The sequence below is a fragment of the Archocentrus centrarchus genome, chromosome 19 (genome assembly GCF_007364275.1).
Source record: "Archocentrus centrarchus isolate MPI-CPG fArcCen1 chromosome 19, fArcCen1, whole genome shotgun sequence".
In the NCBI taxonomy this organism is placed as follows: domain Eukaryota; kingdom Metazoa; phylum Chordata; class Actinopteri; order Cichliformes; family Cichlidae; genus Archocentrus; species Archocentrus centrarchus.
The window spans coordinates 19,604,495-19,615,462 of NC_044364.1; the positions used below are offsets into that span (position 1 = coordinate 19,604,495).

Genomic DNA, 10,968 nt, shown 5'->3' on the forward strand with positions numbered 1-10,968 from the left:
AGGCAGATTAATTCAGTAACAAGGCTGTTCTTGTAGCAACGCTTGAACCAACAATCTTTGCCGTGAAGGGCAGAAGGTTTATCCACTACAATACCAACAGATCATTTAAAATTATCAATCAGAATCAGCAAATTATGACCCAGTGTCATTTTTTTTTTTTTGTTACAGTTGCATGGTGCTGATGTGCAGTAGCAGAGGGTAGGGTGGACTTAACCTGTTGGGTGTGCAGCAGGTGAAGTTAATGAGTTTAATGAGAGCAGTGAGCAGGTGGAGCACCAATATAAGGCCAACATCTGCTGCAGACTAGTTAATGCCCAAAGATTCTGTCTGTAATAGTCACCAGCTTGTTGTTACTGACTTGCTGTAGCTGAATTGTATTTTTTTTTTTTTTTGAGAGTTAATCATGGTGCCTGACTTGGTTATGAGGTTAGTTGTGATGATTTATAGTTCATGGTTTTGTTTCATGTGCTTGAATTTATAGAGTTCTTCTTTTAAATGTACCTTTAACAGGGTTTCCTGGCTTTGCTTCCTTCTTTTTGGCACTGGAGCTTGTCTGCCTGCTTTCATTAAAGGTGAGTCTTTCTAACAGAATTGATTTGCATTTGTCTTACTGCAGCAGGACTGGGCATCTTTTTTCTGTGCTTTAAGAATTTTAAATTCTATACCTGATAGCGTCATCTACTAAATCAACTCTTAACTGATGCTCTTAAAGTCAAAGTAAAATGTGACATTTAAAAGTTTGAATGCAACTTGACTCTTAAAGCTTGGTTTGGCTTAAACCTACCTCTGGTTTCAGGTCAGCTTGGTAGCGTCAGAAGGGTTGGTCCTCTTGGCTGGGTTCCTGGTACTGAAGGGGTTGGTGCAGTTACCTGGCTCCCTGGAACTGGAAGGGTTGGAGCTGGAAGAGTACTTGGGGGTGGCAGCTCTGGCTCTGTAAGGACTGGTACTGGTGACTGGACCTCTGGCACTCGAGGGGTTGGTGCTGGAAGTTCTGGTACTTTAAAGGTTGGTGCGCGTGGGGTTGGCCGTGCTGGGGCTGGCGCTGGCAGCTTGACCTCTGGTACTGGATGGGTTGGTGCTGGCAGCCCTGGTACTAGTGGGATTGATCTCAGCAGTTCTGTTACTGCAGGGGTTGATTCAAGTGGGGCTGCTCTTGGCGGCTCTCGCAGTGCCGGGTCTGGTGGGGCTGCACTTGGCGGCTCTCGCAGTGCCGGGTCTGGTGGGGCGGCTCTTGGCGGCTCTCGCAGTGCCGGGTCTGGTGGGGCTGCTCTTGGCGGCTCTCGCAGTGCCGGGGCTGGTGGGGCGGCTCTTGGCGGCTCTCGCAGTGCCGGGGCTGGTGGGGCGGCTCTTGGCGGCTCTCGCAGTGCCGGGTCTGGTGGGGCGGCTCTTGGCGGCTCTCGCAGTGCCGGGTCTGGTGGGGCGGCTCTTGGCGGCTCTCGCACTGCCGGTGCTGGTGGGGCGGCCCTTGGCGGCTCTCGCACTGCCGGTGCTGGTGGGGCGGCCCTTGGCGGCTCTCGCACTGCCGGTGCTGGTGGGGCGGCCCTTGGCGGCTCTCGCACTGCCGGTGCTGGTGGGGCGGCCCTTGGCGGCTCTCGCACTGCCGGTGCTGGTGGGGCGGCCCTTGGCGGCTCTCGCACTGCCGGTGCTGGTGGGGCGGCCCTTGGCGGCTCTCGCACTGCCGGTGCTGGTGGCTTTAGTTCCCCATTTCTTGTGGGTTTTCCTTGGGTTAATGGTCCTGCAGGGGATGCGCCTTCCACCAACTTGTGGAACTGGATGCCATCTCAAGCCTTCCCTGAGTATAATACCTGGTATACCTATCAGCTGCCAGTGGGCATGGTTGTGGCACCTCCTGCTTTGCCTTCATCGTACATCATCCAGAATGGCAATGGCTACCAGCGAGGAAGAGAAGTCTTTTCTTACTCCAAATACTCTGACGATGTCTTCAGCCCCTTTCCTCTGAGTCCTCTGCTGTCACAGAATCCAGAAAGTGTTCCAGTGACTGGCTCTCAAGGGACAAAGGTCTGAGGTTAGTAGCTCCTAATGAACTAAGTATAATGAAGATTTAAATACTGGCAAACCCTGGCTATTAACTTTCTAATTTTGACTTTTTTTAAATCCTGCAGGTCAAACTGATCTTCTGAGCCTCAGCCCTCTGACCATTTAGTCATCAAATAAACTTTAACAAACTCTTGAATCTTGTGTTAAATGGGTCACTGGGTTGACTTCAAGAAATAGTATATGCAAGAACTCTGGCATCATTTAAAACAATACTTGGGTTTATTGCAGTAAAGTGCATACTTGTTCACCAGTCACACACAAACAATACATAAAGGGATATGTATCAACTGGGAAAATGCTAAAAATGTCAGTTTAGACTCTGGTAGACCTCAGACTAAGTCCACACGAGGTCTAAAAAGTTCAAGACAGCAAGGCTTTCTCTGCCTTAGCTAGCTCAGCAAAGCCTAAAACCCTGATAGTGGTTATCAACTTTTCTGCTTCAGGCTGTGCTCACAAATAGTGTCATGTGACTCAGCACAAAATGATCCCTGACTGCTGCCTACTCCAGACATTGATAAAATGATTAAAAATCTCTAAAGAACATGGTGAAATGCAAATTAGATTAATCCTACAGAAAAGTTAATCTGACTTATTGGGCAGAACAGTAACCCCCTTCCAGTTATTTTATGGCTGAGTGATGGCTAAGGTGGCAGCTGCACATCAGTCTGAAAGTTCAAACATTAAATGTTGCTGTCACGTGCAGCACAATGTCACAGCAAGAAGGTCCTGGGTTCAAATCCAGACTGAGGCCTTTCAGTGGTGAGTTTAGATGTCCTTCCTCATGGCTGTGTGGGTTCTCTCGTGGTATTCCAGACATGTGGTTAGGTTACCTGGTGAATCTAAATTGACAGGTGTAAGTGTGACTGGTTCTGTTTTAGCCTTGACAGACTGGCAACCCCATCCAGGGTGTACTTGCCTCTCATAACAGCGGGGATGGTATCCACAGACATAACAGTTAAGCTTCTCTTTTGGAGCCAGAACTCGGCATAGGCTGAAGAGTGCAGAAGAAATTGTTCTAATCTACTTGTCTTAAAAGTGCCCAGATTTTAAAATCACTGTATCATTGACTTTGGTTTCCTCACAATATTTTCCTTCCACATGGCTGTAATTTTTTTTTTTTTTTTTTAAACTCCAACACTTGAACACCTTGAAGAGGATGAACACTGTTAATCTTCCAGTTATTTAAAAAAAAAAAAGGCATTTACACTGAGCTCAAGTGACTTCAGAGAGCAAATGAAAGGAGATTCGAGCACAGTCCTGGCTGCCTTCTCCTGGAGATGAAAGTGTAGCATGTGTATCAGAAAGCTCTTAAGTATGACTGTGTTGTCTGTTTCTCTGCCTGACCTTTGACCTCTGCTGCTGCAGCCACATTTCTACAAGTGGAACAAAAGCTTCAAACAGCGAGAGGCGGCAGTGCAGCACTGACCGCTGTCTGTATTTGTGTGATTTGACAAACTCATCAAAGGAGGCACTAAAGTGACCAATAATATGTGGTGTGTTGTGTTGCTTATTGTTTACAGTGGTGAGGAGAGACACAGAGCCATCCATCCAATCAGTTAATTCAGGGGGCTTATTAACTGTACAACATGTTATTGTTTTAATATATTATGCATCCTATGGTTTATTTAAAGCAGTTTCTGGCCAAAGCAAATTTAGACTTTACAGCCTGTAAACAGCTGTTTCCTACAGTAATCATTCAGTGAGATTTGTGGGTGTTGACCTGCCTGAGTGTTTGTGCAGGCTGCAATAACCATGATCATGTGACTGTGCAACATGATTATTCTGCTTTGGGATTTGTCTGTCTGACACACATGACATTGGACTAAAATATTACACGTTTCTAAACAGACTTTATAGGTCTATATATGAGTGAAGGCTGTGAAACCCTGTCAGACCCTGGACTCTACAGTGTGCCTCGACTGGCTGCTCTGTCTGTTTCAGAGTGTCTGTCAGTAACAAACATTTAATGAAATCTCTGCAGGTGTTTCTTCTCTGCTCAGTTGAGTTTGACCAGTTTGCGCACCTCACACTTTTTCATATGAAATTTGTGAAGAGGGATGGTGAGAAATGCTCCATAGGATTCATATCAGACTGACAGAAACCTGAGCAGGCTGCTGATGGGGAAAGCTTCTGTCTGTGACTTTGGTCCTTCTCTGGCAGGAATCTGAATGATAATCAACTTTGACCTCTTCATCTGGATCCACTCAAAGTCACAGTACTCCACCTGTTCCACACCTCCACCCAGGGATGTTCTCAGAGGTGACATTAAAGCCAGAGTTCAGTTTATTTCTTGAGTGTCACTTTTTGTTTTGATGAAAATATCTTTTTCCTCCTCCATTCTCAGTAGTTTGGGAGTGTGTTGAAGCTGCTGCTGCTGCTAAATTTACCATTAAAGTTGTGAACATGTGGTGTTCCTGTGCAGGAAAATGACAGGTTGGCTCTCCTCAGTAAATCCCCCTCTTTCCATTGTTCTGCTCACCTCATCTGAAGATCTGAAGCCTGCTGAGTGTTTGGAGAACATTAACACAGTGAGGAAGATTTAGATGGAGCATTGACATTAATCCTGGACCATCTCATTCCGTCTCACAGCAACACGACGGTAACTTCGAAGTGCACCCATTCTGCTCATTTTTTAATCTTGGACTATACTAGAGTAGCTTTGCATCATTCAGTTTAAAATAATCCTTATTTATTTTATGCTGCAGCCCCTCAATTAATCCTTTCTTTGAATCAAGCTGTTAAAGCTCCTTCAGCCTCCTAGAAAAGAAGGATTTCTCTTCTCTATGACAACATACGGATCCAAGTGTAGAAAAAAAGTGTTCTAAACAAAGTGTTTGGAGCAGTCCAGAGAGCTTTGTCTCTCCTGTGCATGGGCTGAGCTCCTTCTGGTGTTCCTGTTTGAGCTTTGTTGAAGTCTGCTGACCAACAAATAGCAGACTAAACCGCTGTGAGGAACCTGGCCGAAAGCTTTCCAGGACAGTCCAACATGGAACACTCGTCTGAGCTCTTGTTCAGGTTCATGTTCAATTTACATGTTCAAGCTCCAACAGCCTGCAATTACCTGAAGGACCAATTCGATGCCAAAATTAATGGTGTAATTGTTATTAATGATTCGTCCTCCATTTATCGGCCGTCTTTAACATATCAAAGGGAGGTTCAGTCCGTGAGCCTGAACACTCACATCAAACAACTTGGTTCAACATGTCACTGCATCAATTTCTCAAACAGGCCATCAGCTCTAATGTAAAATCAATCTGTGGGCATTGAGTACAGGTCAGGGCTTCAGTTTAAATTCACACTAAGATTTTTCGCACCACCAATATCCATCAGTTTAAGGTCATTTTTGTTACGTGCAGACCCCCCCCCCCCCCCCCCCCCCCCCCCACACACACACAGATGATCACCAGGGTACTGTGACACTAAAGGGAAGCCCTGCAAGCATAAGGAGACTCCTTTTTTCCCCCTACTATTTCAAACTTAATTTATAATTTTTTTTAACTATGATCAAAAGAGAAAAGTTATGAACATGTATATTGTTGTTGTCTCACTTATTTATGACTTATTACAAAAGAAAATTAAGTGCCTTGATAGGCTACCTATTAAAGTCACTCCTGAACAGGCAGCAGCTTTTACATCTCTGAATTGATTAGTTGTCAGTCTAGTCAATAAGCATCTATATTGGATATCAATGTAAAGTTTTATGACATTTAGTAACCTTAAAATCAGGCCTTATAAGAATAAATTCACTGTGCATGAAGCAGAAAGAAGTTTATTAAGATCTGAGAGAATATCCAACAAATATTTGCTGAGAACATCAAATAAACTGCCGCCTGCATTTTACACACAGTCATTTTAGAGTTCCTGCAGGTGTGATTTGAGCAGAATCTTCTCGCAGTTTGAAGCCAAAACTTTCTGAGCCACAAGTGATGGAGGCCAAAACACCAAAGGACAAAAATAAAGTTACAAAAAAAACGCAGTGGGATTTTTGTTTTTATGAGAAAGCAAAACTCATTAAGGTGGTGCCCAGTCAGGAGGTCTGGACGCCAAAAGAGGTCCAGTGTTCACTGAAGATGACAAAAGGGGACTGTAGATATCTTTTGTTTTGTCTTTTGTTTTTGTTTTTTTGTTTTTACATCCTCTCAAATGTTTGTTAGAAAAAATCCTCCACACTGAAAAAAAAAAAAAAATCTGACAACAAGAAAGAAAAAAGAATCAGCTAAAATCATCCGAAAGAGAAAATCCACTTTGCAGAGAAAAAGTTTTTTTTTTCTCTTATTTAGAATTACCAGCTGAAGGTCAAAGGTGAACCACGTTTCTGCTCCATTTTATCAGAGCCAGAACGGGAAAAGACCCTGAAAGATGCAAGAACGGGTCTCCCGGGTGGTCACAAGTCCTGGACTTGTCCCGGAATCACATAACAGTCTGCTGGTCCGGAGGAGTTGAAGGGCATCATGTCTAAAGAAATCTCCGCCTCGCACTCGTACTGCAGGATCGCGGGCAACAGTAAGTTCCGCTGGTTTCGAGAATCATCCGACGTGACAGAAACTTTATCAAAGTTCCGCTCGAGTTCCGCCGGCGCCGTGATCCTCTGCGCCCCGGAACCCGGCACGGCGCAGGCCTCCTTCTGCATGGTGGTGTCATGGTGGTAAGAGACCAGCTCGTTGCTGAAATCCACTGTCTCCACCGTGGAGGTGGAGCAGTATTTGTTACAGCCCAGGATGGTGGAAAAGGCCTTCCTGAAGTCCGCGTTGAAGGCGTAGATGACCGGGTTCAGGGACGAGTTGGCCCAGCCGAACCACACGAAGATGCTGAAGGTGGTGTCGCTGACGCACGGCGGCTCCCCGAGTCGGTCCATCTCGCAGAAAGGGACCACGCAGTTCAGGACGAAAAACGGCAGCCAGCAAAACACGAACACTCCCATGATGATGGAGAGGGTCTTTAATACTTTGGTTTCTCGTTTAAAAGACGTTTTCAGCGAGTTCTCGTCGTGCGTTGAGGCGCAGTGACGGTGGTTTTGCGCACGGGACCCAGCTGCTCTCTCCAACGAGGAGATCCGTCTGATCTGGGTTTGCGCGATTCGGAAGATTCGCGTGTACGTACCCACCATGATCACCACGGGGATGTAGAAGCTGATAAGGGACGAGGAGATGGCGTAGGTCCGGTTAAGGCTGGCGTTGCAGTCGTCCGGGTTGTCCGCAGTGGAATTTTCGGCGCCCGCGCGGTGCCAGTTGAGCTGCACGGGGATGAAGGAGATGAGGATGGAGAGTGTCCACGCGACACCGATCATGAGGAAGGCGAACCTGCGCGTCATTTTGCGCTCGTATTTGAAGGGGCTGGAGATGGCCCAGTAGCGGTCCATGCTGATTATGCACAGGTTGAGGATGGACGCGGTGGAGCACATGATGTCGAAGGCCACCCAGGTGTCGCAGAAGCGGCCGAAGAGCCATATGCCTGCCACCTCGGACACCGCTCTCCACGGCATCACGAGCACGGCCACAAACAGGTCGGACACGGCGAGAGAGATGACAAACGAGTTGGTGACTTTGGAGCGCAGATGGCGGAACTTGATGACCGCTGCGCAGACCAACGTGTTGCCCAGCAGGGTGGAGACGATCAGGACGCACAGGACGCAGCCGGTGAGCGCGCGGAGGCTGAGGTCTCCTCCCTGTCCGGAGGTGTCCACCGCCGCAGTGACGACCTGGTGCTGGCTCCGGTGGTCCCGCTGCTGGTTCTGAGTGTCATTGTAAAAACTCTCCATGGATACCCAGAGTGACCGCCTCGGTGCCTTATTCTCCGTCTCATGGCACTGTTGCTCCCATCCTGTCTTCTGTATGCAGCTCCATCCTCTCTGAATGTGCTTCCACACAAAAAGAAAGGGGAAAAATACTCCTGTTGTTCCAGCACTGAGATTCTCTTGCGCTCAGATCAGCCAGCTGCTCTCCGCTCAGACGGACGCTGCGCGCTTTAATCCCGCGTCACACTAAACCCAGTGCTTTAAACCAGTGAGAGTTCACCCTCTGCTGCTCTGTTTCCTGTTTCCCATCAGGTCCTCTGACAGCTACAGACGAGACGTTAACAGCGATTATATTCATGTCACAAAGAGGCAGAACGATCTTTCTGAACACATGAAGTTCAACACGTGGAAAGCACAACATCTGAAACATTTTGTATTCATATGAATTAGTCAGAAGCAGGTTGTCAAAAACAATAAAAATCACAATCTAGAGTGAAATGAAACTTAGAAAAACTCTCAGCTGGAAAACTCCAGGCTGAATTCCCAGACAGACAGCTGAACTGCAGTGTCAAAGGTTTATGCAGAGCTCATTTGCTGCAAAGCTTGATTAAACTGCTTACTTTCTTCGTCTCTTGAGGTTTTAATAATGGTGTTAAAATCTTACTAAAGCATCATAGAAGAGCTTGAGTGCTGAAACCAGCGATTCTCATATTAACATATTCAATTCAATTTTTCAATTCAGTTTTATTTATATAGCACCAAATCACAACAAACAGTCGCTTCAAGGCGAAAAACAGCGTGTCAGCTGGGGTAGCTGTGACCCTATATTATGCTTGAGAAAATGTATGCATGTTAAATTGTTTGTGTTGGTTTCTGGTTAAAAAATCGTGGACTGAAATCATACTTTCTCTTTTAAAAGCACTCTTCGACTCCTATCTTCATGTTCAGGTTGTTGTTCCAGCTCAGGTGTGTCCTGATGCATTCATGTGAGTCCACAATTAATTTTTATTTAGGCACAAATACTTTCCTACATGGAATCAATTCTGTAGAGTTGTAAGACAGAACATGACCTGACAGAACTGAAATTAAGTTTGGGGCTCCATGGTGAAGAGATGAAAACATTTCTGCTGAAGAATGAATTCAAGGACCAGCCTTGCAGAAATAATGAAGCCAACATGTTTGTTGAAGGTGAGTCTGAACCAAAGAAATTTTCCTCCCAAAGAAAGAAAATCACTCACTCAAGGTTTTCTTGGTCTTCAGGTTATATCAGTTAATCAGAGTGTGCTTTAAACCTTCAGACTGTCAGTCTTTTCTGGTTAAAGTCCTTCATAGGTTCACCAACAAAGCAGGGAGATCATCTGAATAAAATATTTCTGGGCTATATCTGAATTACATCTGTAATTTATTTGCTATTTTCTTATAAGTGTAAAAGGAAGCCTATTTCTTTTCATCTGCTGCTCACTTTGGCCTCCAGCTTTCTTTCTTTTTTGAGACACATGCTGTTTGTAAGAGTGTTCATTTCCCTAAACTATTAATAGTTTTAAAGTAAGAAATTATCACTGAATTATAGCAAAAAATGTTATCATATTTTGCAGCAGACAAGCAACAAATAAAGTCCAGATTTCTGATGAATGATGTTGAAACAGAGTTTTTCTAACATATTTTTGGGCACAATAATTGACCATAATTTGTATTTGAAAGCTCATAATAATTTGATGCCCCTGCTGAATTTATGGGTTATTGACTTCCTGGAAGACTCATCCACGACCCATCATCAGTGTTCTGGCTGAGGGAAAGAGGTTCTCGGCCAAGATTTTACAGTACGTGGCCCCGTCCATTGTGATGTCATCCTGTAGCAGAAAAACAACCCCAAAACATAATGCTTCCACCTCCATGCTTGAGAGTGCGAACGATGTTCTTTGGGTCACACTCCAGATCATTAACAAGCTTAAGGATATGTCAGAATTCTGGCTGGGTATTTGGGGATTAAATACTTATTTCACTCAATAAAATGCAAGTCAATTCATAACTTTAACGTGATGTGTTTTCTCTGGATTTTTGATTGATATTCTGTTTGTCTGCCATATAAATTAGAAAAATGACCTGGGGGCCACTGCTGGTTCTGTCATTTCAGCAGAGGGCCACTGTGTTTTTATATATATATAATACACACACACACACACACACGCACACACACACACACACACACACACACACACACACACACACACACACACACACACACACACACACACACACACACACACACACACACACAGATGGCATAAGTGCAGACATTCTGTACCAAAGTACTTGTGTACTTCTTTACTGTACTTAAGTAAAAGTATAAAAAAGTACAGGCTCTGGAATGTACTCAAAGAAAGAAGGTAAAAGTAGCAGGTTGTATAACTGTTGGATTCAGTGAATGAATCTCAGCATCAGCAGCTTTGACTCAAACTCATCTCTGCTTCACTGATGTAACCTGTAACTCTGACCATGAACACAGCCTCTGTGCACCAACACGGAGCTCTACTGCAAATACAGTACAGCAGGCTGACCTGTTTTCATACAATCTTCAAATTACACAAAGTTAGCATACCTCAGTTTGTTTTGCAGTTCTTACCTTTAAATCTAAACTCTCTTCTTCCTTTCCTGAGTGAACTTCTCTCTCTCTCTTTTCTCGCCCTGGAAATACAGCAGCTCTTCTTTTAGCTAGCAGACACACTGTGTGACAAACTGCAGATACTTTGTGTTTGCTGATATTTGTTGAGCATTTAGAAACGTTGCAACGGCCCACTGTAACCCCTGATTATAGCGCTATTAATGATACATAAATTATAGGGGCTTGCCCCAGTGATGCTCAGATCGTTTGATATTTGACGGCGCAGTGATCGGAAATGGAAACTTCTCTCAGAGGAGTTAAACCTAAAGTAATGAGTCTGTTTAAATATGTAAGGAGTAGAAAGTACAAATACTTGTGTAAAAATGTAGGGAGTAAAAGTAAAAAGTAGTCAGAAAGCTCTGACATATTGTCTTTTATATTGTCATTATTCACTCCAGTTTTGTAGCTGTTTTTAAAGCTTTAAATTATAAATAAACTATGAAAAGTAGCAGACATCGCAGACCTCAGTCTTTTCACCTCACCGCGTTGGAAATTTAATTTTATTTCATCCTTC

General features: G+C 44.7%; 1 protein-coding gene and 1 long non-coding RNA gene across 2 annotated transcripts; one reads left to right on the plus strand and one right to left on the minus strand.

The window, feature by feature from the left end:
- Positions 1-309: 309 nt before the first annotated feature.
- On the plus strand, positions 310-874 carry LOC115797860 (uncharacterized). The gene is made up of 3 exons (XR_004021460.1): positions 310-426; positions 511-572; positions 797-874. It is a non-coding gene; the product is annotated as an uncharacterized LOC115797860 (long non-coding RNA).
- Positions 875-6,331: 5,457 nt separating this feature from the next.
- Positions 6,332-7,816, minus strand: LOC115798616 (D(5)-like dopamine receptor). Its single transcript, XM_030755519.1, has one exon. The coding sequence runs from the start codon at positions 7,814-7,816 to the stop codon at positions 6,443-6,445; it is 1,374 nt and encodes a 457-aa protein (XP_030611379.1). The 3' UTR covers positions 6,332-6,442.
- Between the last annotated feature and the right edge of the window lie 3,152 nt (positions 7,817-10,968).